Source organism: Thamnophis elegans, chromosome 3 (assembly GCF_009769535.1).
Source record: "Thamnophis elegans isolate rThaEle1 chromosome 3, rThaEle1.pri, whole genome shotgun sequence".
Classification (NCBI taxonomy): domain Eukaryota; kingdom Metazoa; phylum Chordata; class Lepidosauria; order Squamata; family Colubridae; genus Thamnophis; species Thamnophis elegans.
The window spans coordinates 114,445,711-114,472,974 of NC_045543.1; the positions used below are offsets into that span (position 1 = coordinate 114,445,711).

Consider the following 27,264-nt stretch of genomic DNA (forward strand, 5'->3'; position numbering starts at 1 on the left):
ATGGAGGATCTCCGGAGCCTCACCGTCAAAGGCCTCGCTGATCTGAGGGGCTTTTTCAACCTGACTACGAAGGAAGGCGGCAGCACGAAGGCGGCAGCCGCAGCAGAAGCGGCCAACGCGGAGATTTGTGAGTGTCCGACAGAGGGAGGCGGAGGGCGGCTCTCTCCAAGCCTTAGTTTGGGCAAGACCGCTGGTTTGTGGGGCTCTTCCGGCACGCAGCTCTTTTCTTCGAAGCGTGGAGCGCAGCCCCGTCGGCCCTCGGGGATCGCGAGGTGTTGAGCTACTTCAGTGGGGTGTTTTTGTGTGGCCTCTTTTCTGCAAAGGTTTCCGCTGATCCCGAAGAGTTAAAAAGGAGGCGAAAGAGGACAGCCGCCCCGGAGGAAATCCTCCAGACAGGGAGACGGATCGAACAGGGCAGCGGTTCGTTTCCTATGCGAGATTTCCAATTGACATTTGAAATCCTATCCAGCCCAGATTTGAATCTCAAAATTCTCAGGGCTTTCTGAAAACTTTGAATAATCTTTCTTTGAACTGCTAAGTGTTCAAATAACCCTTTAAAATGTTTGGAGGTAGAGTAAGTTTCCAATTTCCTGGAGGGGGATTATTGATCTATCATCTATCTATCTATCTATCTATCTATCTATCTATCTATCTATCTATCTATCTATCTATCGTTTATTCTAACTTCAAACATGTCACATTTGGAATCTTGAGAGGTGGGGGTTGCCCAAGGTTAAGCAAATTTCATATTATGTGGCAAACATTTTTAAAAATTCATTTGAATGCAGAGGAAACTTAAATATACAGTTAAAATATACAGTTAAAATTAAAATTGGAGAGGCAATTTGATGAAATGGTTAAGAGATCAGGCTAGAAAAAGGGAGTGAGTTCTAGTCTTGCCTTAGGTGCAAAGCCAGCCAGTGATCTTGGGCCAGTAGTCATTCGCTCTCAGCCCTAGAAAGGAGGTAATGGCAAACTACTTCTGAACTCTTATTGAAGAAAACTGCAAGGGCTAGTCCAGGCAATTGCCCAGAGTCAACGCTGACCTAAAGTAATAAGAAAAACCTTCAACACCTTCAACACCCAAAGACATACTCAACAAACAAACAAACAAACCTTAAAATTAATCTGGCCAAAGTATTAAATTGCATGATGGAAATTGGAAACAGCTATTTCATAAGGCTTGTGAACATCATGCAGTGTCATTTTGACTGGTAGCATTATTTGCTGTATTGCAGCTTTTTTCATGGCAGTCACAGCCAAGGAGGTGGATTTACTCATTCACAAAAATATTTTCGTAAATATCAATACAAGTAAACTATCTTCTCTGTCCTTTATCGCTTCCTCCCCGTCTCTCCTTCATTGTAATTTCTTAAATCATTCATTCATTAAACTATCCCCATGTTGCTCTTTTACCAACAATTCAGAGTGACATATATAGATAGGGGAAAAATATTTTTCTTCTTGATCAGTTCAAGGCAATATACATACATGGTGTTCCTGCCTCCTGTCATCCATAAAAATCACCCTGTGAGGTGGATTGAACTGAGGAAGAGTAACTGTCCAAAATCATCCTGAAACTAGGTTACTAATAAGCATTCAAATCATACTAGGGAACAACAAAACAATATCAATGGTAAAAATACACGCTTATTAGAATTTCCTATGTAACACAGAAGTTGTGCTCTTTATTTTGCAGTGCTTCCAGATGAGAGAGAATTTCAGCATGCTGCTAAAACTAATAATCTGGACACTATGGAAAGGTTATTTAGGAAAAAAGTTAATATTAATGCTGTAAATATTGTAAGTATAAAAGTACAGTGAATTTCTCTAACAAACAGATTCTGTTTCTTAATTATTTCATTTAATTTAGGAAAAATAGTATTTATTATTTAGTCTTTGGGACCTTTTTTGGCCTTCTCCCTGCACTAAAGTTGTATGTAGAATGTAGGCAAGCAGAAGGAAGCACTGTCTTGCTGTACCTGTCGAAAAAGAAGGCCAAAGTCATCTGGCCAGTGCACGCATGCGCGCTGAAGCTGACAGGACAATGCCTCGCATGCCCTAACAAATGCCTGTGGGTGCCACTTGTGGCACACATGCCATAGGTTTGCCATCATAGCTCTATATACTTTATTTCTGGGACAATGACAAATAATGGCAATATCACCATTAATATTAATGTTTAAAGTTTTATAGAAACTTTTCTTAATATGATATAATGAACCTACTTCTATACATCTAATTAATTAATGAAACAATGGATTTGGCATTTTGTGTAATGGTAAATCATTTGTTTACTGAAATTTGTCGTTTTCTATCTTCTATCTACATTATTAATTTTAAACATAAAACAGATGCTACACCTTTTCTTGGGCTTATGCTGTCGGTGTGGAGGCTTACAAAATAATCTGTTTTGGGGGAAGTGTGAGGAAGGTGATGACCCATTAAATAAGCTTACATATTTGCCATAGTTTAATTAACTCAATTTAAATGCTTCCTATGATCAATTTTGCTTCTGATTGTCTGTTTATTCCCAATGATTTATTTCATGTTTTAGTTGACGCGCACAGCCCTCCATTTTGCTGTTGCAGGAAATCATATATCAGCAGTTGACTTTCTTCTCCATCACAAAGCAAGAGTTGATATTGCAGATAAGGTATATGCAACTGATTTCTTACTGCTAGGTTTATAATAGGTGAAATAGACTTAGAGGCTCTTTTATGAAAAAGAAGGAATCCGTTAGTATCATTTTAGACAACTTTGGCACCAAAAGAGGTTTTTCTGTGGGCTGGGGGGCTTCACTTGTTTGTGTGGCCACTTTCTAGCATGCTGATTGGGAGTAGGGGACCTCTGTGTTACCTTAAAAAGAGGCTACTAGAGTCATTCTGATCTTTGGCTAGCATAGACTAAACATATCTCCTCCTATAATATGTTTAATGAAAACGTTAATTCTAATATCTCTGATTAATCATGCCCAGACTTTTGGAAAAATTGAATTAATAACATGTCATTTAGGGTTTTCCTGCTAACTAGATAAGAAATAAAGTGATAGAGCCATTCTAAAGGTGGCTAACGGCAAAATTGAAGTGCTGTAAGAATCGATGGAAACGTTGAAGATTTAGACAAGGGGATAGAAGGGAACTTATAAAATTTGCATACAACACCAAGCTGGCAGGAATAGCCAATACTCAAGATACAGAAGGATCTTGACAGATTTGAACACTGGGCCCAATCTAACAAATAAGATTCAATGGTGAGAAATGTAAAGTTCTACATTTTGGCAAAATCCCCAAATGCATAGATGTAGTACCTGGCTCAATAGTAGTAACTGTGAGAGGGATCTTGCAGTCCTAGTGAACAATCACTTAAATATGAGCTAGTAGTGTGTTGCAGCTGCCAAAAAAGCTAGTGCAGTCCTAGGCTGCATTAATAGAAGTATAAAATCAAGATCAAACAAAATGTTAATACCACTTTATAAAGACTTGGTAAGACCACACATGGCATATTGCATCCAGTTTTAATCACCATAATGTAAAAAAGATGGTGAGATTCTAGAAAGGGTGCAGAGAAGAGCAACAAACATGATTAGGGCACTGGAGGCTAAGACGGTTGGAGGAATTGGATATGTCTAGTTTAATTAAAAGAAGGATTAGGGATGATATGATAGGAGGGTTTTAATATCTAAAGGGCTGCCACAAAGATGAGGGGTCCACCTATTTTCCAATAAAACAGAGTTTTAAAAGACTAGTTTTGAATTTCATTGTCTCTTCGAAGTTTATATTTACTTATTTTACTTACTTTTGAAGCATGGCCTTACTGCAATTCATCTTGCTGCATGGGCCGGTAATTTGGAACTAATGCTGATGTTAATTAAAGCAGGAGCTGATCAAAAAGCAAAGAACCAGGTATGTTATTCCAAGATATAAACCAGCAACAACCATGTATACAACAGAAGGATTTCTAATTCTGTTTTCAGTAACTGTTCTTTCTTTTTCTTAGGAAGGCATGAATGTCCTACATTTTGCTGCTAAGAACAATAGTGTTAGAATAGTGAATTATTTTATCCGAGATCTTCACCTGATGGAACTCAATATACCTGATGAGGTATTACTAGTGCAAAGAATACTATAAGCAATTAGACAATGGATATGAGCAATGTTTCTGGGAATACTTTTATTTAAAATACTGTGCATGCTTATAAATATGGCTACCATTAATCTCTTATCTGTATTTCATGAATATTGATAGAAGAGACCTTTGTTTTATTCAATGTTGCTTACAAGGTGAGTCAAATCTGTCAGAGATGATGGTGGGGGCAGCATCATTATGCAAGTCTCATTCCTTTTATAGTGTGTTAATATTACATGTACATGTATAAGGGACACATATGCACCATAATGCTATGCCCATCTTTTTGTCATCTTAGATGTACACACAGACAAGCCTATACATTTTGCAGGGGTTGTGTATTTCTAGCTCCTCTTGATTAAACATATATTATTAATTATATTAATTGATCTTACATGTATTCTTAACTACTATTCTGTGCAGTAATTCTGAGCATGCCTCAAGATACCCGTCTGTTGCTGGGCTAAATTTGGCCTGTAAATTTGGGGGCTACACTCCAAAAGTCTTGACTCAAAAATATAAACTTAATTTAATTTAATTTTAATTTAATAAAAATAACATTTAATTACTCCAATGTAACTGATATGGTTGGCTTCCATTTACTTTATGACTTTCTTCTTTTGTTTCTTTAAAGATTACAAACTGATAGCTACTTTTTGATGGGCTCTTACCCATCAAAAGCTTCTAGGGGTTTTGTGTGATACTGAGGAATCTACTCTAAAAGATTATGCATATACTGTGGGTCACATCACATATATATTGTGTTTCCAGAAAATAAGACAGGTTCTTATTTTCTTTTGACCCCCCCGAAATAACCACTTGGCCTTATTTTCGGGAAGATAACTTATTTTTGAGGTGCAGGAGGCGGCGAGCGTGGTTACCTCATGGCTGCTGCTGGGTTGCAATATTTTCATGGAGGGCTTATTTTCAGGGGAGGGCTTATTTTAGTGAATGCGCTCAAAAACCTGTTTGGCTTATTATCCGGAGAGGTTTTATTTTTGGGGAAACAGGATACTAATACGAGAAGATTAAAATATTTGTTTTCTGATTTGAACAGCATTCAGAAAACTTTCCATTAACACCCCCCCCCCCCCCACAGACCCAGTCTTCCTTTAGCATCACTTTAAAGAAGTTAGATCAGGGGCCCCCAACTCCTGGCCCACTACTGGGCCATAAACTGTTTGGAACTGGACTGTGAAAGCATGTTCCATTTGCACAAGCAGTGGGCATGTGGAGCTGTGTACTTATGTGTGTTTGCTAGCTGCTCGGGTGGAGCCATCCCCTCCCCCCCTGCCAGTTTGCAAAGCGGGAAAGGTTGGGGAACTCTGAGTTAAATGATGGGACTGGAAGGCTGTTGCTACATCCTGAATCAGATTTGTTTAAGTAAAATACCCTTCTGGTGTGCCTTATATTCATATGGCATATGTAGCACTATCAGAAGATATTCATGCAGAGTTTCAGCACCTTCTTGCTCAGCATCCTTATAGATCACCTGTAGATAATTTTGTAGTTTGACTGGTGACCATGTGCATTCCAAAGGGACAAATTACCTCCAACTGGGCTAAAACTTTTTGGTAATTTATCTTTGAAGAATACCAATTTTCTTCCTTAGTGTCTTTTAACTTCACTTTTCCCACAGAAAGGGAGAAAGCCGTTCCTCCTGGCAGCTGAAATGGGCCATGAAGAAATGATAAATGAGTTGATTAGCCTTAATTTATTCACCTCAGAAAAGGATAAGGTAAACCTATTTATAAAGATGGTTCTTTGATTTTGTATGTCGTACAGTTTAATTGTGAGAGGATTCTTTTGGGAAATGGTGCAGACCACCAATAGACTACTGCTATTGTTCCTACACTTCTAGAGAGGTTTTTATTATATTAAAAAAATCAAAGTTATTTCTGAAATTTATCACTCAGCACTAAATCTATAATACTGTGATGGCGAACCTATGGCACGCCTGCTGTCAGCTCCAGCGTGCATGCTGGGGGAGGCCATTTTCACCCTCCCTAGGCTTAAGGAAAGCCTCTGGAGCCTGGGGAGGGCGAAAAACGGGCCCAATGGGTCGAACATCTGGTAGGCCCGTTGGGCCCATTTTTTCACCCTCCCCAGGCTCCAGAGGCTTTCCTGGAGCTTGGGGAGGCGAAAACGGCCTCCCTCAGCCCCCCCGGAGGAAATACCAAGCTCAACTTGGAGGCAAGTAGTGCAGCACGTGTGGGGGGCGAGTGTGGGAGGCGGTTGTGCGTGCATGCATATGTGGGGAGGCGCTTTGCATTATAGGTGCCGGCACGCATACATGCTATCACTCACATGCCCTTGCATATTTGGCACCCAACAACAAAAAGGTTAGCCCTCACTGCTATAATATATGCTATGCCACACCTATGCCAAAGTCCATCTCATTTAAAGAGTCTTATAAACATTTTTTTTCCCTGTTCTGTTGAGCTATGTTGAACTAAAGACAGTTAATGCGTCCTTAGACGTCATGTACAGTATCTATCTTGAAGTTAATTGGCTTCTGTTGCTGTCAGCTGCTTTTCTGAACTGCTGAAGTGGCTTTCGCACTGTGTTGGTGTGGGTGGGAACAGCTGCTATATGCTTGTAGGCTGTCAGCATCTTTGGTGGAGTGACATAGCTTCTGGCCTTTGCTTCCTCTTTCAGTTTCTGTGCTTTTGGCTTGCTGGAATCCTTACCTGCTCTTTTTTCACCCTTCCTTAACTACATTTCATCAAAATATTCTCAACTGCAAATTCTTCCTCTGCTCTGTCACACGATGAGAATCTTTGTCCAACTCACGCACTGGGCCATGAGTACATTTTTTGTTTTAGTTCATATTAAGCATCTGTTATCTTCCACTTAAGCACTTCCAGTGAAAGGGAGTCCACCACTTCTCCAGTTACCATTTCACTGTCTTTACTATTAAGATTTGTCTAACTTTCACTTGGGATGTAGAAAAAAAATCTAAAATCAGCAGGGAGATTTTTTTTCCAGGTGAAACCGTATTTTCTATTTATTGAGTATCAAATGGACACTGATGCTAGAACAGTGGTCCCTAACCCCTGGGCCGTGGCCTACTACTAGGCAGTGAGCCATTTGGAACTGGGCCACAGAATCTACAATGTTTTTCAATGTCTTACATTTGTATTATGTCTATCAGAAGTCTGATTGCATTGTCTTTGAAAAAAATCAGTAGAAAGTCATATTGGTGTTCTATGGCAGTTTGCATTGAACAGATGAGACAATCCTGAATGGGTCTGGGAGAAGGAATCACATAAAAAGTGAGGGTGGCTTTGTGTCACACAAGACAATTTATTCCCTACTGATTTTTACCTCTCCCCTCAAGAATTTAATTAGCCAAATAATAAAATGATACTTTGCAAACATATTGAACAGTGTCTTACATTATAAATATTTTTAAAAAACCAATTTTATTTGAAATTTTATTTGAACTGGCAGATTGCATACTTATCAAAATACCAATGTACCAGGTGTATGCATTATTTTATTAAAGATCTAGCATTATGCTTATTATTCTTGGTTCAAGAATACTTGTTTTTAGTGACAATTCAAGCCTACATTCTTAGTTGTCTCTGTACATTTTTGTAGGAAGGAAACACTGCATTGCATCTAGCAGCTAAAAATGGCCACAGTGATGTGGTAGAGATTCTTCTTCAACAGTGGGAAGATATAAACGAATTCAATCAGGTAAAAGTACAAGAAATAGGCTGAAAAATGCATAAAGCAAAAAAATACAAATAAAAGAAGTATATTTTCAAAAATAAAGAAGGAAACTCTTGCTCAAAATTCAGACAGGCTTTTACTATGATAACTGGGTGAGAAGATTGTAGAGGAGAGGAGAGGCGTGTTTCCTGGGTCTTATAAGATGCCACAATCAATTGGACCCACAGTGTGCCCATTCTGCCCAATTATGCCAATGAGGCAGAAACAATTGAAGACAGGTAGTCCCTCAGATAATTAGGCCTTTATACCATGAATGGCTTTGAGGTAATACCTGGCACCTTGAATTGTAATAAGCCAACTGATTATCCATGCTGACTGCAGAGCAATGGGGGTCACACAGGCATAACAGAACATGCCCAACATCACCTGCAGCACTGCATTTTGGAGCAACCGTTTCTCTGGAGTAGTCTTCAAGGATAGCCCTTTGTGGAGTTCATTACTGTAATCCGTGCAATTATATCTGCTGTGGATGTTTTAATACAATAGCAGAGTTGGAAGGGACCTTGGAGGTCTTCTAGTCCAACCCCCTGCCTAGGCAGGAAACCCTATATCGTTTCAGACAAATGGCTATCCAACATCTTCTTAAAGACTTCCAGTGTTGGGGCATTCACAACTTCTGGAGGCAAGCAGTTCCACTGATTAATTGTTCTAACTGTCAGGAAGTTTCTCCTCAGTTCTAAGTTGCTTCTCTCCTTGATTAGTTTCCACAAATTGCTTCTTGTTCTACCCTCAGGTGCCTTGGAGAATAGTTTGACTCCCTCTTCTTTGTGGCAAACCCTGAGATATTGGAACACTGCTATCATGTCTCCCCTAGTCCTTCTTTCTATTAAACTAGACATAACTCAGTTCCTGCAACCGTTCTTCATATGTTTTAGTCTCCAGTCCCTTAATCATCTTTGTTGCTCTTCTCTGCACTCTTTCTAGAGTCTCCACACCTTTTCTACATTGTGGTGACCAAAACTGTAGAAAACTGACCAAAACTGTAGAAAAGATGTTTTGTTATTGACTGTTTGGTAAATTGTCATGAGTCTATATTGATTTGGTAATATATAAGAAAAATCAATCATTGTATATGATCGGTACTAGGGTTACCATCATTTATGATATTTTTCTTTTATCAGTTATTAAACATGAACGATCTTTGAAAATAAATAACTGCTGAAATGAAATATACATATTTTGCAATCTCGTATGAAAAGTTTTAATAGAAAGATTCTTTGATAATTCTTCAATTTTATAGAAATTATCTGAAAAAATGTTCTTACCTCCTATGAGCCAATATTGGGTAGCTGTGTATAAGCAGTTGTATCTGACATTAATGACATCTTTCCTTTTTCTATTGTTCTTCAGAATGGTGAAACACCATTTTATATGGCTGTTGAAGGAGGCCACGAAAAATGTGCTGACCTCTTACTGGAAGCCGGAAGTGACATCAATATTTTGAACAAAGTATGTAGATACACATGGTGTTTTTTATTAATTTACTGAGATAATATTTCTTTGAATTTTCCTTGTTGTGAATTAAAAACCAGATAAATTTTTTAATGAAATTTGTATTAAAGTATAATAGGAGTCCAGATCTGGGCTACAAAATCCAGATAATCACCAGATTTCAAGTTCTCTATAACCAATCTCATTGTAAATATGTTGTGCATTGACAATAACGGATTATTATTATTATTATTATCATCATCATCATTTGATGGTATTCATCTGGATTTTTATAGTCCCACTTAATTCATTTCCATCTCATTTTTGTGTCCTCTTTATTACTTACTTTTCTAATAAAAAAGATCTTGATGTGACATTAATATATAAGTTCAAGGAAATTGAAGGAAAGAGTAGTAAAATTATTGCTAATAGTATGCCTTAAGTATTCCACTAATTCAAATTAATGATATGGAAGAGCTATTAGGGAAATTGCAATAATGTTTTTTTTAAAAAACTTCATTTTCTGCTTTCCATGTCATCCAGCAATAATCCTGTGCATATTTTCTGAGAAGTAATTTTGTTTACTATGAAGTGAATATACAAATACAACTTTAGCCTGATAGATTTAGCTAAGGTGACATGATTTTGATTTGGTGAACTATAACTTTTTCACCTTTCTTAACCATTTTTCTCATTTCAACACACCCACATTCACAGAAAATATTGCATCTTAAATTATATTTCCTTTATTTGAATAGCATTAGAAACAATGGCATAAGGTACCAGAGTTTCTCCATCAGAACTAAATACATAAGATGAGCTAGAAGAGAGCATAAAAACATTATTCATGTATTTGATGTAGACTTTAATGAAGCATGAAATAACTGTGGCAAAAGACAAGGAATTATTCTCCAAATGTGTTTTCTGGAAATTGGCCTAACTAGTTTTTCTTAAACAATTTTTGTTATTAACATAGCTGTACATATCTGCCAAACACATAGCTTTGAATTACATTGTACTTCTAACATTAAAAATTATTTCCCTTTTTAAACATATTTCTTTCAGCACAATGTCAGTGCATTGCATGTTGCCACCCAAAATGGACACACACCTTTGGTCAGATTTCTTATCAGTCGTAATATTGATCTGGATGCTCAGTCTCAGGTGACTTTTTGTTATTATTATTTTCTCATATATCATATCCCTGACATTTCTTGACATTCTCTGAAAGTGATGATAGCTGCAGCTATGCATAATTCAAGACATAAAAAGAGAAGAACCACAGTCTGCCTAAATCAATTAAGCATTCTATTTTCAGTTTTGCTGAATTAATATTAAAAGATGCATCACTTTGAAATAAATATAAATAAAATAAATATAGGTAAAATGTTTAGCTGGAGGAATTGTCCCTTAACATTTTTATAAATACCACATATCTACCTTATATATTTGCTACAGTTGCAAGAGATTCTTTTGCAAATAAATTTGGGTGATGTGCTTGCACCTGTTTTAGCAGTGCAACAAATATTAGAATAAAAAGTACTCATCCTCCTCATTCGAAAACCCATCACAGAATTTAACTATAAAAAGGTAGATGATGAAAGTTTTGTGCAAACAGCAATAGCTGTGATTTGAAGAAAGGCTGAATGAAATTAGTTTTAAAAAACCTGGATTTGAAACATCGGCAGGGCAAATTCAGCATATATATATTTTTTAATAAAAAGAAGTAAAAGTTGTAAACAGCACAACAAACAGTCACTGTGTTTGTGTGACGAGATACATCATATGCAAATAATTAAGAGATTTTCTATAATTTAACAAAATAGCAAAAAAAAAAGTTGATTGGCAATACTGATCTTCTAACAAGAACATTAAAGAGAAGAAGACTTTTAGCAATTTATATACTGCTATGTTACTTCGGAACTAAATAATCCTAATTTATTTAGGACTGTAGCCAAATAGTCTGTATCAGAGATGTCTACAGAGAGAGCTCAAAAAAGTCAAGATGGCCACTGTCATGTGATCAAAACCTTGCCTTGCGCTTGTGTCGCATGGATATTAAAAAGGGTGTGTTTCAGTTGCATAGTTGTGATCATCATCTTGACTTTTTTGACCTCCTCTTGGAGGACAGCCTTGATCTACTCTATGATGTTCCAAAAGTTCTATCACCAGCATGTTAGACATACCATGGGAGAAGTTTGTTGAATATCTGAAATTAAAATATCTATGATCAAGAGAGAGGTATTTCTATCATGTTTGAAATAAAACTTGAGTTTTGTAGTGGATATAGTACTCATAAAGTTCAATGGCTAGCTTAAAATAAGCCTTTCCATTTGAATAGTGGCTTTTAGTGGAATAATAGAAATCTTGAATAACCTTATTGGAATAATATACTTGATTTGTTAATACAGGTATTCATCATCTTTTAAAACTTTTCGACCTGATCAAGCATGATTTCTTATGAATAAATTGTATACTTTCATGATGTTATTTCTCCTCTCTTTACAGAAAAATAATTCTCCTCTACATTTGGCTATCACAAAAAACAACTTATCAGTGATCAATAGTTTAATAAAGGCAAACCATAACATAAATTGCCTAAATAAGGTAAGAAATTCCTATTAGAATCATATAAGTTGAATATTGGTCACAATATTTTTGTGTGTGTTTGTATGCGTAAATATTATAATGCTGATATTAACATATCAGCATTATAATTTGATGTATGGCTTGGCTGCTCATTGTCCATACTACTGCCTTTGACTTCAACTCTCATATTTCCATGAAACCAATACAACACCCCCCCCCCCCCACCCCCCGTGACAAAATTACCAGGAAAATAATCCTTGAATTTTTAACAAAAGTAAAGAGAAAATCTCTATTTTAGAAATTCGGCTTCTTAGCTCCTGAGACATCTAGCTATTTTTCTTAATTTCCACATAAATATATACAGAGAAGCAAACAACAACATTGCCACATTTATTTTTAGAAAAAGTTTGAATAATGTGTTTATTCTGTTTTTTAAAATATTCCAGAATATTTTAGGCAGAAATTAATACATATAAACAATTATAATAAAAAAAATACAGATACGGATTTGGATGGGTACACATTTGGAATGAAATTGGATGGGAGCAGTGGTGAAGTTCAATTTTTTTACTACTGGTTCTGTGGGCGTGGCTTGGTGGGCATGGCAGGAAAAGGACACTGCAAAATATCCATTCCCTCTCCACTCTGGGGGGAAGTATATTGCAAAATATCCATTCCCACCCCACTCTGGGGCCAGTCAGAGGTGGTATTTGTCAGTTCTCCGAACTACTCAAAATTTCCGCTACTGATTATCCAGAACCTGTCAGAAGCTGCTGAACCTGGAGATAGGGACTGCCATTGAGAAAATGCACTGCCTGGTCCATATATCTCTATATTTACAAGAAGAGGAAACTTGCAACAGGCCTTGAGCCAAACCTATTCATTGCCATATTAATTCCATTCTTTGCATGGTGTAAATATTAATTTCTTTGTTACATTTTTCTAATGCAAAAGATTTCTGAATAATATTATCCTTTACATCTACAAGAGACATCAAACACCTTTACATCTGGCAGCAGACCTTGGAAATGTGGAAATAATAGAAACGCTGCTAAAGGCAGGCTGTGACTTCAGCATGGTAGATAAGGTATTCATGATTCTATTAAAGTGCATTTCTCCTGCATGTCTTGGTTTGGTTTTTAGATTATCCCTTATTAAAATAGAATCCTTGATTTAGGTTATCCCTTAAAACTTGCAACAGGGATAATGGAATAAGACCTGTGGTGTCCGACATAAAATAACAGTACTTGTTCTTTGTATTTGTGACATAAAGTAGTATAGGCAATCCTCGAGTTACAACTGTAAGGGAGCCTGCTCGTTATGATTGAAAGTTGGGGGGACAGTTAAGTGAACGTTAAGTTAATCTTAATGAAATCCCCATCTGTGCTCTCCCAAATGCCTTTGTTAAATGAACACATGGGTTGTTAAGTGGAAAATCTGGCTTCTAAATCTAAGTAGCCAAATTCTATAGTTATAAGACTTCCCATTACAGAACATCATTCTTAACATTTTGACTACATTCACCCGGCATACTTAACTGGGGTACCAAAATGATCCATTTCCTAGAATCACACACTACCTTAAGTATGAACCAATCAAATATGTCAGCTTGCATTACATCAAAATCAAATCAAAGTTAAATTTACCAAATTTAATCATGTCCAGTGAGTGAGACCATTAGGTTTTGTTTATCCAGGTTAAAGGTGTTGTGTGAACGCCGCCTTTGTGGATTATGAGCATGATGATAGGTGATGCAACAGTCATGTCTGCAGCCTTGATTTTCTTTACTTACCCAAAAGCAGATTTAATTCCAGCTTTGTTAACATTATAGCTGCCTAGATGAGACTGTCTACAGGAAAATGAAATAAACCCTGTGCAACTTGAGAAAGCAGGTCATTCATTAGATCTTTGTAAGGGACATCTTAAAGCAGTGCATCACCGCAGATAATTGGTTGGGCTTTGACTAGGGAGATTGGAGTCCAAACCCTTGCTTCCACCATGAATTATCAATTAGCCATTGGTAGGCCATCAATATTTGTTACTGTTAACTTCTTTGTGATATATTTATGAAACTCTTTTAGCAACCAAAAGAGACAGGTAAATGGATAAATAAATAACTTTTTAGGCTTTATTTGAGAATTGAATTAAGTTGAAAAATAGGGATTAATCAAATATTAGTGTATGTTCCCAGCACAGTAATTTTACCATGAAGTCAGGGTGCTGCAATGAATCCAAAATTTGGGCAGCTGCAAGAGAGAGAAGACCCTAGAAATGAGATTGTTCCATTTCTCTATTCTATTCTGAGGCTTCTGGGATTTTTTTTTCTGTTTCAGAATGTATTCAGAAAGAGGGAAATTATTTTGACAAGTAAAACAGCTAGTCTAAATATTTTTCAGAGGAGTTTGCAGGGGGAATGCAAAAAAAAAAAAAAAAAAAAGCCAGAATATTGGTCAAAGTAGCACAAAATCTTTTTAGGTGTATGCAATGTCACACCGATATTAAAAAGGGGTGGAACTTTGATGTGTTCAATTCTGTGCCCCTGCTATCATTAACAAGACTGGTTACTATCTGCAACAGAGGCAAATTATTGTGAAGTGATAGAAGGATTTCCCTGATGGTGGAAAAAACAATCACTTACCGTATTTTTTTGAATATAAGAGGCACCGAAGTATAAGACGCACCAAGGTTTTTAAAAGGCAAATTTTTAAAAAAGTAGGTAGGTAGATAGAGGGATAGACAGGGAGAGAAATACAATAGGTAGGTAGGGAGAGAGTAGGTATGTAGGTAGGTAGAGAAAGAGAGAGAGAGATATACAGTAGGTAGGTAGGGGGAGAGAGAGTAGATAGGTAGGTAGGTAGATGTCTCCAGGTGTATTTCTCCATGTGCTGGAGAAGGAAATCGCTGACAACCTCCAGCACCTAAGTCTTGTTTCTGCTGGCACAGCACTTGATCAATCTAATTCTCATCAATCACTCTAACCAAAGAGCTTTCTGAAAAGGGGGGGGAGAGGTTTTGCACTCTGCAAACCTCCCCAAAACGGCCCATTTTTCGCGAAAACGGCCTTGTTTTTTGTCAAAAAACTTGTATGGAGGCTTATAGAGTGCTACTGGAGGCTGGGGCAAAAACCAGCCCATTTTTGCTCATTTCTGCCCTCCCCAGCCCCCAAAAGCTCTTGGAAAGCCTTCATAAGGCCATTTTTGTGAAGGGGTGGGGCTTCAGGAGGCAAAAAAATGCTGTATTCGGTGTATAACATGCACCCAGATTTTCAGCCTCTTTTTTGAGGAAAAAAGGTGCATCGTATATTCCAAAAAATGCGATATTTCTGCTTAGAAGGTGAGGCTGAAGCTGGGGAAGGAGCTAACAGATGGCTATATTAGAGATTTATCTCTGTTTCAGATCCTAATATACAATTTACTGTTGCTTTACTAACCTATTTTCCCCAAATAAGACCTCCCTGGATAATAAGCTGAATCAGGCTTTTGAGCGCATGCGCTAAAATAAGCTCTCCCCTAAAATATTTAAATGCATGCGTAGCTGGTCCCTGCCATTTCCGGGGGAAGGGGGGAACATGTCCCTAGCGCCCCGCATGCACCTGCCATCCATATGAAATGGCCTCATGGAAGCCACTCCCACAAACCCTAGCTACTGCACTCCTTTCTCTTAGTGGCGGCCGCAAAAAGAGCAGCAGGCCCAATGACACCAGAACTTCCAACTCTCTCCGGATCACCTGATCCGCGGGCCACAGGCTGAGGTTAAAGGGCCTCCTGCACCTCAAAAATAATAAAAACCTCCCTGAAAATAAGGTTATTTTGGGGGTCAATAAAAAATAAGACCCTATCTTATTTTCCAGGAAACACGGTAAGATTACCCATCCTGGATTATTTGCAGCACTTGATCCAAGAAGTTTCTAGACAATGAGAGACACTCTCCTCTTCTTTCATGCCTCACTTGATTTCCCCACGTACCTGCCACTGTTCCATTCATAAGTTGGTGGTAGTGCTGATTGAAGCAGGAGGGTACTAATTCCAATCTGATGACATAATGATCTTCTCACTATATTATGTGCGCCACAGTATGATGTGCCAGCAACCATGTTGGCAATCTGCTCAATAGGCACTGTTCCTGCAGGACCACATGCCACAACCATGCATACAATCTGCTAATGTGACTTGCAGCACACCATGCATGGAATCTTGGAGGGAAGTGTAAATGGGACTTCAGAAAGTCGTATCTTTCAGCTAGCAGACAGCTTATCTGCCAACCACTACACACTGAAAGTGGCCAATATGTCCTGGGTAGATTATTAGCTTAAATACTACCAAAGCACTCATGTCATGTGTAAGGTTATCTATTGGGAGAAAATGGAAAACATCGATTTAAATTAGAAAAAAAATCAAAGTGCTTTTTGTTATGGGAATGGGAAGAAAGCTGTACTTTGAAGATGTTCTTCAAGAACTATTATCCAGACGACATTGAGCCAAACGGGGGCATGTAAATGTACCTATAGCCACTAACTCATTTTTTAGAGTCTACTCAACATTTTACAAATTTAATAGGTTGGAAATATTTGCACTTTTACATGGAATGGTAAAAAGCAATAGTTGGCTGTTTTTGCAAGATTTTTAACTTTGAAAGAGGAAATAGAGAATCCATGGAAACATTTTACTTACTTAGATACAGCCTTATATTTAGATTGCTATAAAAATGCTTGTTGCTGGCCAAAATGACTTTTTATAAAACTATTTTAAAAACATTTCTCAAGATACATGGCGGTGAGATTAGAGAATTTTGCAATATATTCTGTACCTTAGCACAGACTTTTTGTGTGTGTGTGTGTGTACTTTTAATTTAATAACTGACAATGCTTACATTTTAGCAAGGAAAAACCGCACTTGCTGTAGCATCCAGAAGCAATCATGCCTTAGTTGTAGACATGATTATAAAAGCACAGAGATACTACATCTGGAAACAGGTAGGGGACAACTTATTTAGCTTTTCTGGTAAAGCATTATGTTATATTATACTCCATTATATCGAATTTCATGAGAAAGTTCTGGAGTTTGAAGCTTCCTTGCAGAACTGGTAGGAAATCTTAGATCAGAAGTATCCTATTTCTTTCTTTTCCTTTCCACCTTGCCCAGCAGCCCTTCCTCATGCCATCATGATAAGATATTAAGAAGTTCAATTCTTAGGTTGCTTTTTAACTTCTATTTACTAACCGAGTCTTGACTTTCCAGTTTTCTTTCTTAGCTGATAATGTTAAAAACTGACAGAAGTAATTGTATTTGTAGAAATTGGTAGTTTCCAAAGACAATTTTCATAAGTGTAATCCAAAATGTGTCTGCTTGGATATGTTGGCTGCTGTCAGGCATGAAAGACCAGGTCCATATGTGAAGATCCAATAAACTGGTTTATTGCAGCCTGTGCATAAGAATATTCTCAACTCACAGCACCTGCTTGGAATTAGATACATATCCACAGAATTTAAGGGGTGGTTGGACTTAGTCTGCTTGTGGCTACATAGGGATTCTAGGCTGATCTCCCTTTTGACTCCACTCTTAGGTTCTGCCACTCTTCCCACATGTGCATATTACAAACCAGAAAGCTAGATAAGGCAACAATGTACGTAGAATACCAAATACATGCGGTATCATCAGCCTACCTAATCTAGTTACTAATTTCCTGCTTGAATTAAGGTGTCATCTGTGTAGTTGCTAGTGCAAGATTTTGACAGCTTATTATTTGCAAACCCCCTCTCCCACTTCTCCATGGCCATTGCACTTTTCCCATCCCGGTAATGTGGGAACCTGGACTTGTTCCATGTTCCAGTCCTAGATGCCTCTGTCATTGACACTCCTGGGCAAAGGTCTGTAGAACAGAACCCACATAAATATTGCAAATCGATTCAGTTTGTTACTGTATAAAGTTGTAAACCCTCCGTTTTTACTGAAGAGACCAAGGAGGCTCTACTCTGTGTACTACATGGCATTACTTTCTCCTGCTGAAAACAACTGAAGATAGAAGACAGAGTGGGAGTTGCAAATAAAATAGATTTAATTTGGCTTTCTTACCTGGCTTTCTTAATACCGTGTGATAATATTAACCATATTGATAGGTATATACATCTTCCCAGTTGTCTTATGTGTAAACCTGATATGGATAAGATTTTTTTTAGCAACTGTTTTGTACCATAAGTGAATAGAAGGGGCTGCTTTGGAGGCTAGATAAATATACCTGCTAATCTTATTATAAACAGAGGCAAAGGAGAAAAATGATATTCCATTACGAAGAGTGGCCAAAGAAAATAAGAAGTATTGATTTTTGAACAAAGAAAGTGCTTCTCTATAAATGTTTGCTATAGGCAAATAAGGAGAGCTCACTTTCACAATATTCCCTATGATATTATAAGCTATTTCCTTATCAATGGAAAAGAGATATGAAATAACTTTGTGCAGATAAATAGAATGTATAAAAGAAGTAGGACAATTTGGGGGGGGGGGGGAAGCAGAGTATACTGCATGTATTTTTTTTTAAAGGCCCAAACCATGATTTGTGAGCAGATTTCAGCATAGTCAAGCCTCTACTAGTACGCCAAGATGCATCAGCCAAAGTTTGGTGAACAAGGCATATAAAACTGAAGCACTGAATACCTCTGAAGGATTTGACATTCAGTACCATATACCTAGAGAGTCAGTTTAATGTAATGGTTAAAACATCAGGCTGCAAGCTGAGTTCTAGTCCTGCCTTTGGCACTTGGGTCAATTACTTTCTCAGTCCTAGAAAGGATGCAATGGTAAACTATCTATGAGAAATCTTGTTGGACATAATTCAATTGGACATAATTGAACATAAGGAAAGAAAAACATGTATCTGACATTATTAACATTTGTAAAATATTTAGAATAATATCCAAATATTATAGTTCTTTGAAAGTGAAAGTAAATTACTTGAAGAATGCATGATTTAATCTCTGAAATTTTCTTTGCAGGAGAATCACTCTAATGATGTGTCAAATATTAATCTATCTTTTAAACAAGATCACAACATACAGACCAAACAGATCCGTGCGTCTCTTTGGAATCTAGCATATAATGGGTTAAAAATGCAAGAATGGGTAAAACTGGCACAGTTTTGGAAGTTTACAGATGAACAAATCAAAGCAATAGAAGAACAGTGGACAGGTAACTTGATGATTTTTTAAAAAAAATCCAACATAGTAGTTCTGAGTGATATAGACTTCTTTTTTTATAAATGTGAATCCTGCCAGTGAGAATTGAATTGGGAAGAAAATCAGAATAAAATAACTATTGGATATTCTTGCAAATGTTGTTTCTAAGCTAACATAGAAAAATTGATATGTGGTTATGTGCCTAAAGAAAACCAAAGCACAATTTCATTACGGTATGTTGAATGTGTTAGAGACTAGGACTTAATATCATTAAAAATCCTTCTACTTTCAGTTTTAATGAGACTGTAGCTTTCATTTTGTGAAGTTTCTTAAACAAAGAGTATATCACCACATAGGCCAGTCAAAATTCAGGACACTAGAAAAATGGATGTAGAGCACATCTTTATGAACTATCAAAGCTACAGTTTTCAATATATGTTATATCGGGTGTCTATTTTAATATTTACACTTCTTCAGAATAGATTAAGTAATGACTATAATAGATAATTACTATATATGTATACCTTTTTGTTCTCTCTTAAAAAAAAGAAAGAGGAAGATATATGTTAAAATTAAATATGTATACTGAAAAGGAATTATAAATGCCATCAACATAAAATGGAGCTCGCTCAGAAGCTGAAATACACCAAGTAAATGAGATGAAGAGTGTGAAGTAGAGGAGAGAGATAAGGGAAGAAGAGAGGGATAGGAGGGAGGGCAGAGGAGGAGGGGGGAAGAGGAGGAGAGAAAGGAATGGAAAGGGGAGAGAGGAAGGGGAAGTAGAGAAGGGTGACAGAGGGGAAAAAGGAGGTAGGGAGGGGGAAGGGAGAGGGAAAAGAAAGTAACAAATTTGGTGTATGGAGAGCAGAAGAGCCAATAATTGTTTTTGGGAGTTGATGCTAAGATGAATTGATGTAAACATTTAATAATACAATACGATGTTGGCTATGTAATAGTATACATGTGGTTTATATGTTATGAAAATGAAAAAATAAAACACACACACACACATAAATGAATAGATTAAGTAAAAAGCATTTTCGAAATTGATGATTTTTCTAGTTCTTGCTGCAAACAAGACAGGACTGCATTGTAGACAGGAGACAGGTGGTGTCATATTCCTCCCACTTTATTGAGGGAGGGCTGTTCAGTTCTAACATTGATGGACTCTCACCCCTCTTTCAAACCACCTATCTCCTAATGGAGTCCTTTCAGCAGTTCCAAGAATATTCCACAACCATTTGTACTCTGATTCAGGTGTCCCTGAGGACACAGAGAAGCCCCCAAGTGGCCTCAAAAGCTTTCCCAGAGAGTGCCAACAATCTGATGACTGCAAAGAAATACAATCCTTTCATCACCACGCACCATCCTGTCAGAACCTATCCTTCCCTCTCCCCACCATCCAGTCACAACTGATGAAGCTTCTTGGAAGAGTAATAAATCTACTTCCTCAAAAAGCAGTCCAGTTGACTTTTGAGAACCTGTGAGACAACTATCACCTGGATGACTGAGAATCTCTCTAGACAATTATATTCCGTCATCAAGATTTCATAAACATCCAATTAATATAGATGAAATAGGAGTATCATTCCATTACATTAAGTGAAAAACTGTTTTTTCTACTTGATTACTGTTCAACTACAGAGTTGGACTAGGCATATAAACACTATAGAGGATCATTCCTCCCTTAGTGTTGAACATCTAGGAATCTCCACTGATTAAAAACAGACAAAGCATCTTTAACCCTTGATTAAAAACAGACATACAAACTTTCCCCCTTGACTATGGTCTATAATAAGCTACTTTGCATCTGAACTGTTTGTCCTTTCAGCACCTGGATTTATAGATTCCCCATGCCAGCTTAAACCTGCCATGTTTTATTTATATCTTAAGAGGCGGCCTTTCTCCAAATGCTTTGGTAAGGTAAATGCATTAGGAAGAGGTGCTTTCTGTGACATGAACATACTCTGATCTTTCAAAGGCAATTCAATTTTTAATAAAATAAAATGTTTTTATTCCCCCAGGATTTTGTTTATACATATGTTGATGTCCTTTGTACATCTTTCAGCTGGTTGAATTCTGTCCTATTTAATATTGTGGTGCAGCTTAGATGCTTATTATTTTATATAGTTGACATTTTAAACTTTAGCTACTGCCCTGGAGCAAACTTTCTGATGTGAAAAATAACTATTTTTGTTTTGTTTCCATAGAGCAGTAAAATACCTAACTGAGGAGAGGGACAATAGAACTTTCCCAAATGAATATCCAACTGTAGATCGGAACACCAAAGCTGTTTAATCCTTTCTGTTCCTGTTATTATTTTCTCAAAAATCATACTTGCCAAAACCACTGCCTCACCCACAGAAAGATACTCCCATAACTTCCATTCTAGATAGCAAAAGCAATTTAGGAAAATAACATTTTGTGGAGGGGGCCTGAATAACAGTCTCCTAAAGCTTTTTAATATACAAAAGGACTAACGTCATCCGTTTTTTTATGTCTCATTTGTATATTGTCCTCAACATTTCTGTCTTTGCAATCTCTGTATTAGTAGATCTCTTCATATTTCCCTATAAGAATTAGTGGAGGGAACAAAAGAGGGTTAATAGGCCTGATCTTCATTATGCTCTACCCCTACTAATCTCTTCCACCTTCCCTTTCCAACAAAAAAATTCAAGGATTTAGGTAACTCTTGGAACAAATCTTTGCAGCCAAAAATGTAACATTAGAAGCATTACTTCAAACAGTAGGCTAACATTTTGTATATTACCCTCTAGGAGGAAAGAGCTACAAGGAACATGGACACAGAATGTTTCTTATCTGGTTACACGGTGTTCTGATTGCTGGCCAGAATCCTATTAAACATTTATATGAGGATCTGATAACTCTGGGATTTCAACAACTCGCTGGTGAGCAATTGTTGTAGAAGCATCACCCTTAGAGCTTGTTGGAGAAATTCATCTTTCCCTTTTGGAAAACATTCAGGACAAGCAAAGTTAGATTAGACAGCTGATTTAAGAGACATGCTCTTACCTGAAAGGGTCTTCAAACAATACTTCATAGTGAGAAGCCCCTTAAAAACACTTGAAGCAGCTTGTTTCCACATGATGAACCAAATGACATTATTCATCTAGTTCTTGCTATCCAGTCCTGCTCCAGCAGAATAGCTTGCTATGGTAAAAGCCAGGAGGTTCCATATTTCAAACAGGAAGAGTCTCTAGACCTATTTTTCTCAACCTTAGCCATTTTAATACATGTGGACTTGTGGATTTTCAGAATTCCCCAGCCAGCATGACTAGGTGACTTGAGACCATTCACTTACTCAGCGCAACCTACTACACGAAGGTTTGTAATGGAGAGAAATAGGAGAGAGAGCACTGAGTATGCTGCTGAATGAAAGGGGGATATAAATCAAATACAAAAATGGAGAGGCAGTGCAGAGAGGGAGAACATGCTCTTTTAAGCAAAAAAAAAGTGGGAGGGGCAACATAAATATGCTGGACAGGGAGAAGTGTAATTAAAATTTCTAACAAATAAAACAAGGCTGTAAATATAGGTAGTCCTTGACATGACAACCAAATTGAGCCCAGAATTTATGTTGCCAAATGAGAAATATGTTAAGCAAGTTTTGCCCCATTTTATGAACTTTCTTGCCACATTTGTTAAGTGAATCACTGCAGTTGTTAACTTAGTAACATGGTTAAGTGAATCTGCCTTCCCTGTTGAGTTTGCTTCTCAAAAGGTTGCAAAAGATGGTCACATGACTTCGGGACTCTACATGCATCATGAATATGAACCAGCTATCAAGCATCTGAATGTAAATCATGTGACCATGGGGATGCTGCCAGGGTCATAAGTGTGAAAAATGGCCATAAGTCACTTTTTTTCAGTACTGTTGGTACCTTCAAACAGTCACTAAATGAATTGTTGTAAGTCAAGGACTATCTTTAATTATGGATGCATCAATATATTTCTAGGCAAAACCCAGTGTGTTTAATAGATTTTAGGCAAGCACAGAATTGCAACTGAAAGCCTGTTGACTCCATAAGCATATAAGAAACAAGGTGGCAGTAAGTTTGTCAATATATTCATCCAATTTCTTAGTACAATAAAAGCAAAGAAGCCAGTTTTATTTTGAGAGGGGTTTCTATCAGCTTCATAAATCTGTAATAATTTTAGTTTAATTTTAAATAACTACATATATATTTTGTTTAAAATTGCAGCAGATGATTTTGAGTAGCTACTAAACTTTGTATATTATTAAACTTTGTATGCCTGAACCTATTCATACCTTAAAAAGATTAAAGGCATATGTGTGTTTTCTGATTTCTAACAAGAATATTTCCTCTCTTGCAGAAAAATTCAGAGCAGAAAATAATGCTGGCACAGAATCCAAGAAATGTTCGGTTTCATGAAATTCAAGGGAATCTGAAGCAATGAAATAGGATAATAAATAAGTATTAAAATATTATTTATAACCAAATTCTCCAATGTTTCTCTATAAAGTAAGTTTATCTTCTCACCATTTCTGTAATATCTCCCACGCCATCAACTTTCCATCCCTATGCTAACTAGGACTTTTCCACTTCCATTGGCTTTTTCCAATCCCACTTCACCATTCAGAAATTTCCAGCTTTCTGATTCATTTTTTAAAATTTTGAGTGGCTATACCCCACTCAGCATGAGTGACTTATATTTGGGGTTATGTGACTTCTTGGGTTACAAAAGCAGTGGGGAAATGAACGTGGCAGGAGCTGAAGATCTGCTTGAAAATAATTTCAGTCAATTATAGATTATTATTTTTACTTCTGTGTATGGCTGATAACTCCTGTAGGAATCCACTTGCACCTGAGGGCATATGAGCAACTCTGCCATAAATCTGTACATAATACTGCTTCACTCTATTTTTTCCAGAATTAAATATTTCTTGATATGATAGTCACATTGCTTCCACAAATATACTTCTTTGATATTTTAAATAAAGTATTTTCTAAGAACACTCATGTGAAAACAGTAGCACATTGTATTATGAACAAAACAAATGAAGTTGGATTTAAAAGGATAAGACAAACTCTGTCTTCAAACACCGTCATCACATAATCAAATTGACTTTGTGTTTGAGACTCTTTTGAGTAGAATTCTGTACAGGGAAATATGGCAGACAGCCATACCAAGCAAAAAAAGTGCATCCTTGAATGTAATATATATTTAAATTGCAATCGTAGGCACATTTATTTGGTAATAAAGTTACATAGAAAGAATGCTTAAACAGAAAATTAGAAAACAATAAATTAAAGCTGGTGCGCAAGGATAGAAAATATGAGAAAACAGAGATTTGTTTTTCACTATTTTCTGCCTCAAACCTATTTTGCTTATTATTTATTTCTTTTGAGACTTGGCTTACCCCCAAATGAGAATATCATGTGTGAGTGAGTGTGTATATGAATGAATGAAATGGGTCATGGTAAAATACTTCATGCTATTGTCATGGATGTCTCCATGTGGTCATCAGGAGCTAAGCTCAACCTGAGCCAGACTTTATAGTCTTATAATATACTGTACCTTAGAAATTAGGAATCCGAGGCAAATAAACATAGTGTTTAGTATTCCTGGTGTCAATTTAAACCACATTTGCCCCTTTATCAACAATTATTGCATGTAACAAAAAAAATTCTCAGTAAATATGGTTTGGTCCTGAACATATTACACGTAAGATACAGCTGAAGCCATTCAGATTTGAAGGCGAAAAAGTGATTTGAGTGCACAGGACTGTAAATGTAATAATGCCAGCTATGTGTTTTGTTGAGATACAAAAAATGCATCTAAGGTGCTAACATGGCTAACATACCCTGATCACATTTTCCTTTTCAGCTTGAATAGCTACATGGCCCAATCCATAGTATATTACTTGTCTGATCACTTTCATTACCTCTGCTTTATTACTTAAGCTCCTGCATCCATTTTACAAACGCAGATTACCTCCTCATGCTGCAGTTAGCCATTTAGTAATAGGTGTACAAATGACGTATACTTAAGAATTACCTTAGGGAGAAGCAAGTTGATGTAGCAGGTTGTTTTTCCCTATTGGTGCATCTATTTGATCACTAAAGGTGGGCAATATGACTGGAAGAATCATGGCAACTGCTCTCAGATTGGGAGATCTTTAGTACAGCATCATTAGCACACCACAGCCACTACTTTCTTCATTGCTGCTTCTTTGTCTACTTCTAAACACTGACCTCAGTTCCCACATTCTATTGTGTTTACTCCTAACTGAGGTCCCTTAGCATAAGAGATAGCAAGAATGGAGCAGTATTTGGAGCTAAAAGATAAAATCCATTAACATAAAACTGCAAATCTTCATTGCTCCCACTGCAAATTGCAATGGGAGAAATTGTTCCCAATATGGAGAAGGCTGACCACACTGCTATTTTACATAAATATTGGCATTTATTTATTCATCTAGATTTAGGGTATTAAGGTATCTAATGTCAGTCCTTTTCTCTTCGGGGTGGGGTATTTTTGTACATTCTTAAAAGCTACGCCTGAGAGAGCTTTAGAATAATTGGTGAAAGTACAAATGGGGTTGAGATGTCAGTGAATAATACTAATGGAAACATACAACTGGATTCCCATCATAGTAAACAGCAACAGCAATAAGTGCTTAAATTTGTATACGGTTCCATAGTGGAGTAAGACTAATAAACCAGTTTTATGTTGCACAAAGTAAAATTTCTATGTATGTTCCTGTTCTATGAATGGCTGAAGATAAAATATAGCAGAACCAAAAAATGTCTGAATATCAAAGTCTGATTACTATATTGGCAATTAGGTAGCAGTTCAGAATGTGGCAAAATGATCTATGCTCTCGTTCACATATAAAGCAGAAATACCTTTTAGAATATACAAGCTCAATGCTTCATTTTTATTAAAAACATTAAATAAGGATATATAATAAGTTTTAAGAAAGTAAAAATTTCAAGTATACCTTATTTGCAGTTACACAGAACTACATTGTGCCATCTTCAGTGGCACACTTTTTACACTTCAAATATCTCTATATGTACAATATTATTGAGAGGAAAAACATGATGCATCTTGGGTTATTATTCCATTAATCTGCAAACACCAGGGAGCACATTTTAAACAATAACCTGGAAATTTTTCTTCATGTGCTTAAAATAAAGTACAGGCGTTTCAACCGGCTAACCTACTCCACTACCTTTATTGACTGGATGTTGTTGTGACTTTGGACAGGAGTTTTCCCATTGTGTCCCAAATGTCTCACACCAATAGCATTAGAAGACTGGTGCATAGTTCGAGGATATTTAGCAGCAACAGCTTGAGATATAGTTTGCTGAAATATATAAGCATATTTAATTTCATAAGTTAAAATAATTTTAACAATATAAAAAAAATCAAACACAAAGGACAAACATGGCCAGGGCTTGTCAGAAGTTGTTCCATAACTCAGGCAATACCCTCAGATTTTGCTAAGCCACTCCAAGCTTTTTAAATAAACCTGTTAAACCTGTCAAGTCAAACAATATTGCTGAACAGGTTTCAGCACTCCCATTTAAAATGAACTATAACCTAGATAGTCTGAGAATCCATATTAACAGCTTTTCTCAAGATAGTCTTGAAACAAAAAGAAACAAACCACCACAAATAATCAAAAATCTTCCGTACGTAAATCATCCAGCAACCCACTTGCCTTAACACTACAATTTTCTGTATTATTCTGGGCCATTTTAGATTTGGATTATTTTGGCTGAAGCTATAGGAAGAAGTAATTATTTCTAGCACCTAGTTATGCAATGAAGCAAATATCCCCTGCTTTCATTTGGAAATGGAGTGGTAATAATCTATTGTAACCATCCCCCAGACTTCCCTGTGTCAGCCCATAGAAATGAAAATTTTTCAGCCTTTTCACATAGCCGCAGCTCTTTTGTAGAGAATCTAAAAATGAGCATAGGATTCTCCTCAAAAGCAAAACTTCGGCCCTTCCTCACCTACTATAAATCTCATATCTTGTTGGATCTAATAATAAAAGTTGTGTACTGTACATGTTTCAAGTGCTATGATGAGTTGCCATGGGAACATAGAAGAGGAAGGAATTTCGTCTCGTCTTTGCAAACACAGTCAGGTTTCCAAAGATCACTGGGAGTTCACATCCAGTCTCCCAATAGAAACATCACAAGGAGTAAAGC

The 27,264-nt window shown here is 36.9% G+C and overlaps 2 protein-coding genes across 14 annotated transcripts in view; one reads left to right on the plus strand and one right to left on the minus strand.

Moving 5' to 3' along the window:
• ANKDD1B (ankyrin repeat and death domain containing 1B) lies at positions 1–24,016 on the plus strand. Its single transcript, XM_032213871.1, has 16 exons — positions 1–127; positions 220–420; positions 1,700–1,803; positions 2,558–2,656; positions 3,807–3,905; positions 4,000–4,104; positions 5,768–5,866; positions 7,732–7,830; positions 9,217–9,315; positions 10,363–10,461; positions 11,806–11,904; positions 12,875–12,973; positions 16,763–16,858; positions 18,875–19,067; positions 21,832–21,963; positions 23,411–24,016. The coding sequence occupies exons 1-16, from the start codon at positions 1–3 to the stop codon at positions 23,467–23,469; spliced, it is 1,809 nt and encodes a 602-aa protein (XP_032069762.1). The 3' UTR covers positions 23,470–24,016.
• Positions 24,017–24,460: 444 nt separating this feature from the next.
• POC5 (POC5 centriolar protein) overlaps positions 24,461–27,264 on the minus strand; it is a 31,963-nt gene continuing 29,159 nt past the window's right edge. For 11 of the 13 annotated variants that reach the window (XM_032213664.1, XM_032213667.1, XM_032213665.1 and 8 more), the window contains one exon: positions 24,461–26,411. In XM_032213664.1, coding sequence (XP_032069555.1) covers positions 26,265–26,411 — 147 coding nt within the window. In that variant the 3' untranslated portion in view covers positions 24,461–26,264. The remainder of the gene's footprint in view (positions 26,412–27,264) is intronic. The other 2 variants (XR_004255004.1, XR_004255003.1) reach the window with 1 other exon arrangement.

Excerpts from the sequence above, each read along its gene's own strand:
- ANKDD1B (XM_032213871.1), top strand. The coding sequence starts at position 1 with ATGGAGGATCTCCGGAGCCTCACCGTCAAAGGCCTCGCTGATCTGAGG. Across the intron at positions 4,105-5,767 it reads AACTCAATATACCTGATGAG|AAAGGGAGAAAGCCGTTCCT; the intron begins GTATTACTAGTG and ends CTTTTCCCACAG. Across the intron at positions 19,068-21,831 it reads AATAGAAGAACAGTGGACAG|GAGGAAAGAGCTACAAGGAA; the intron begins GTAACTTGATGA and ends ATTACCCTCTAG.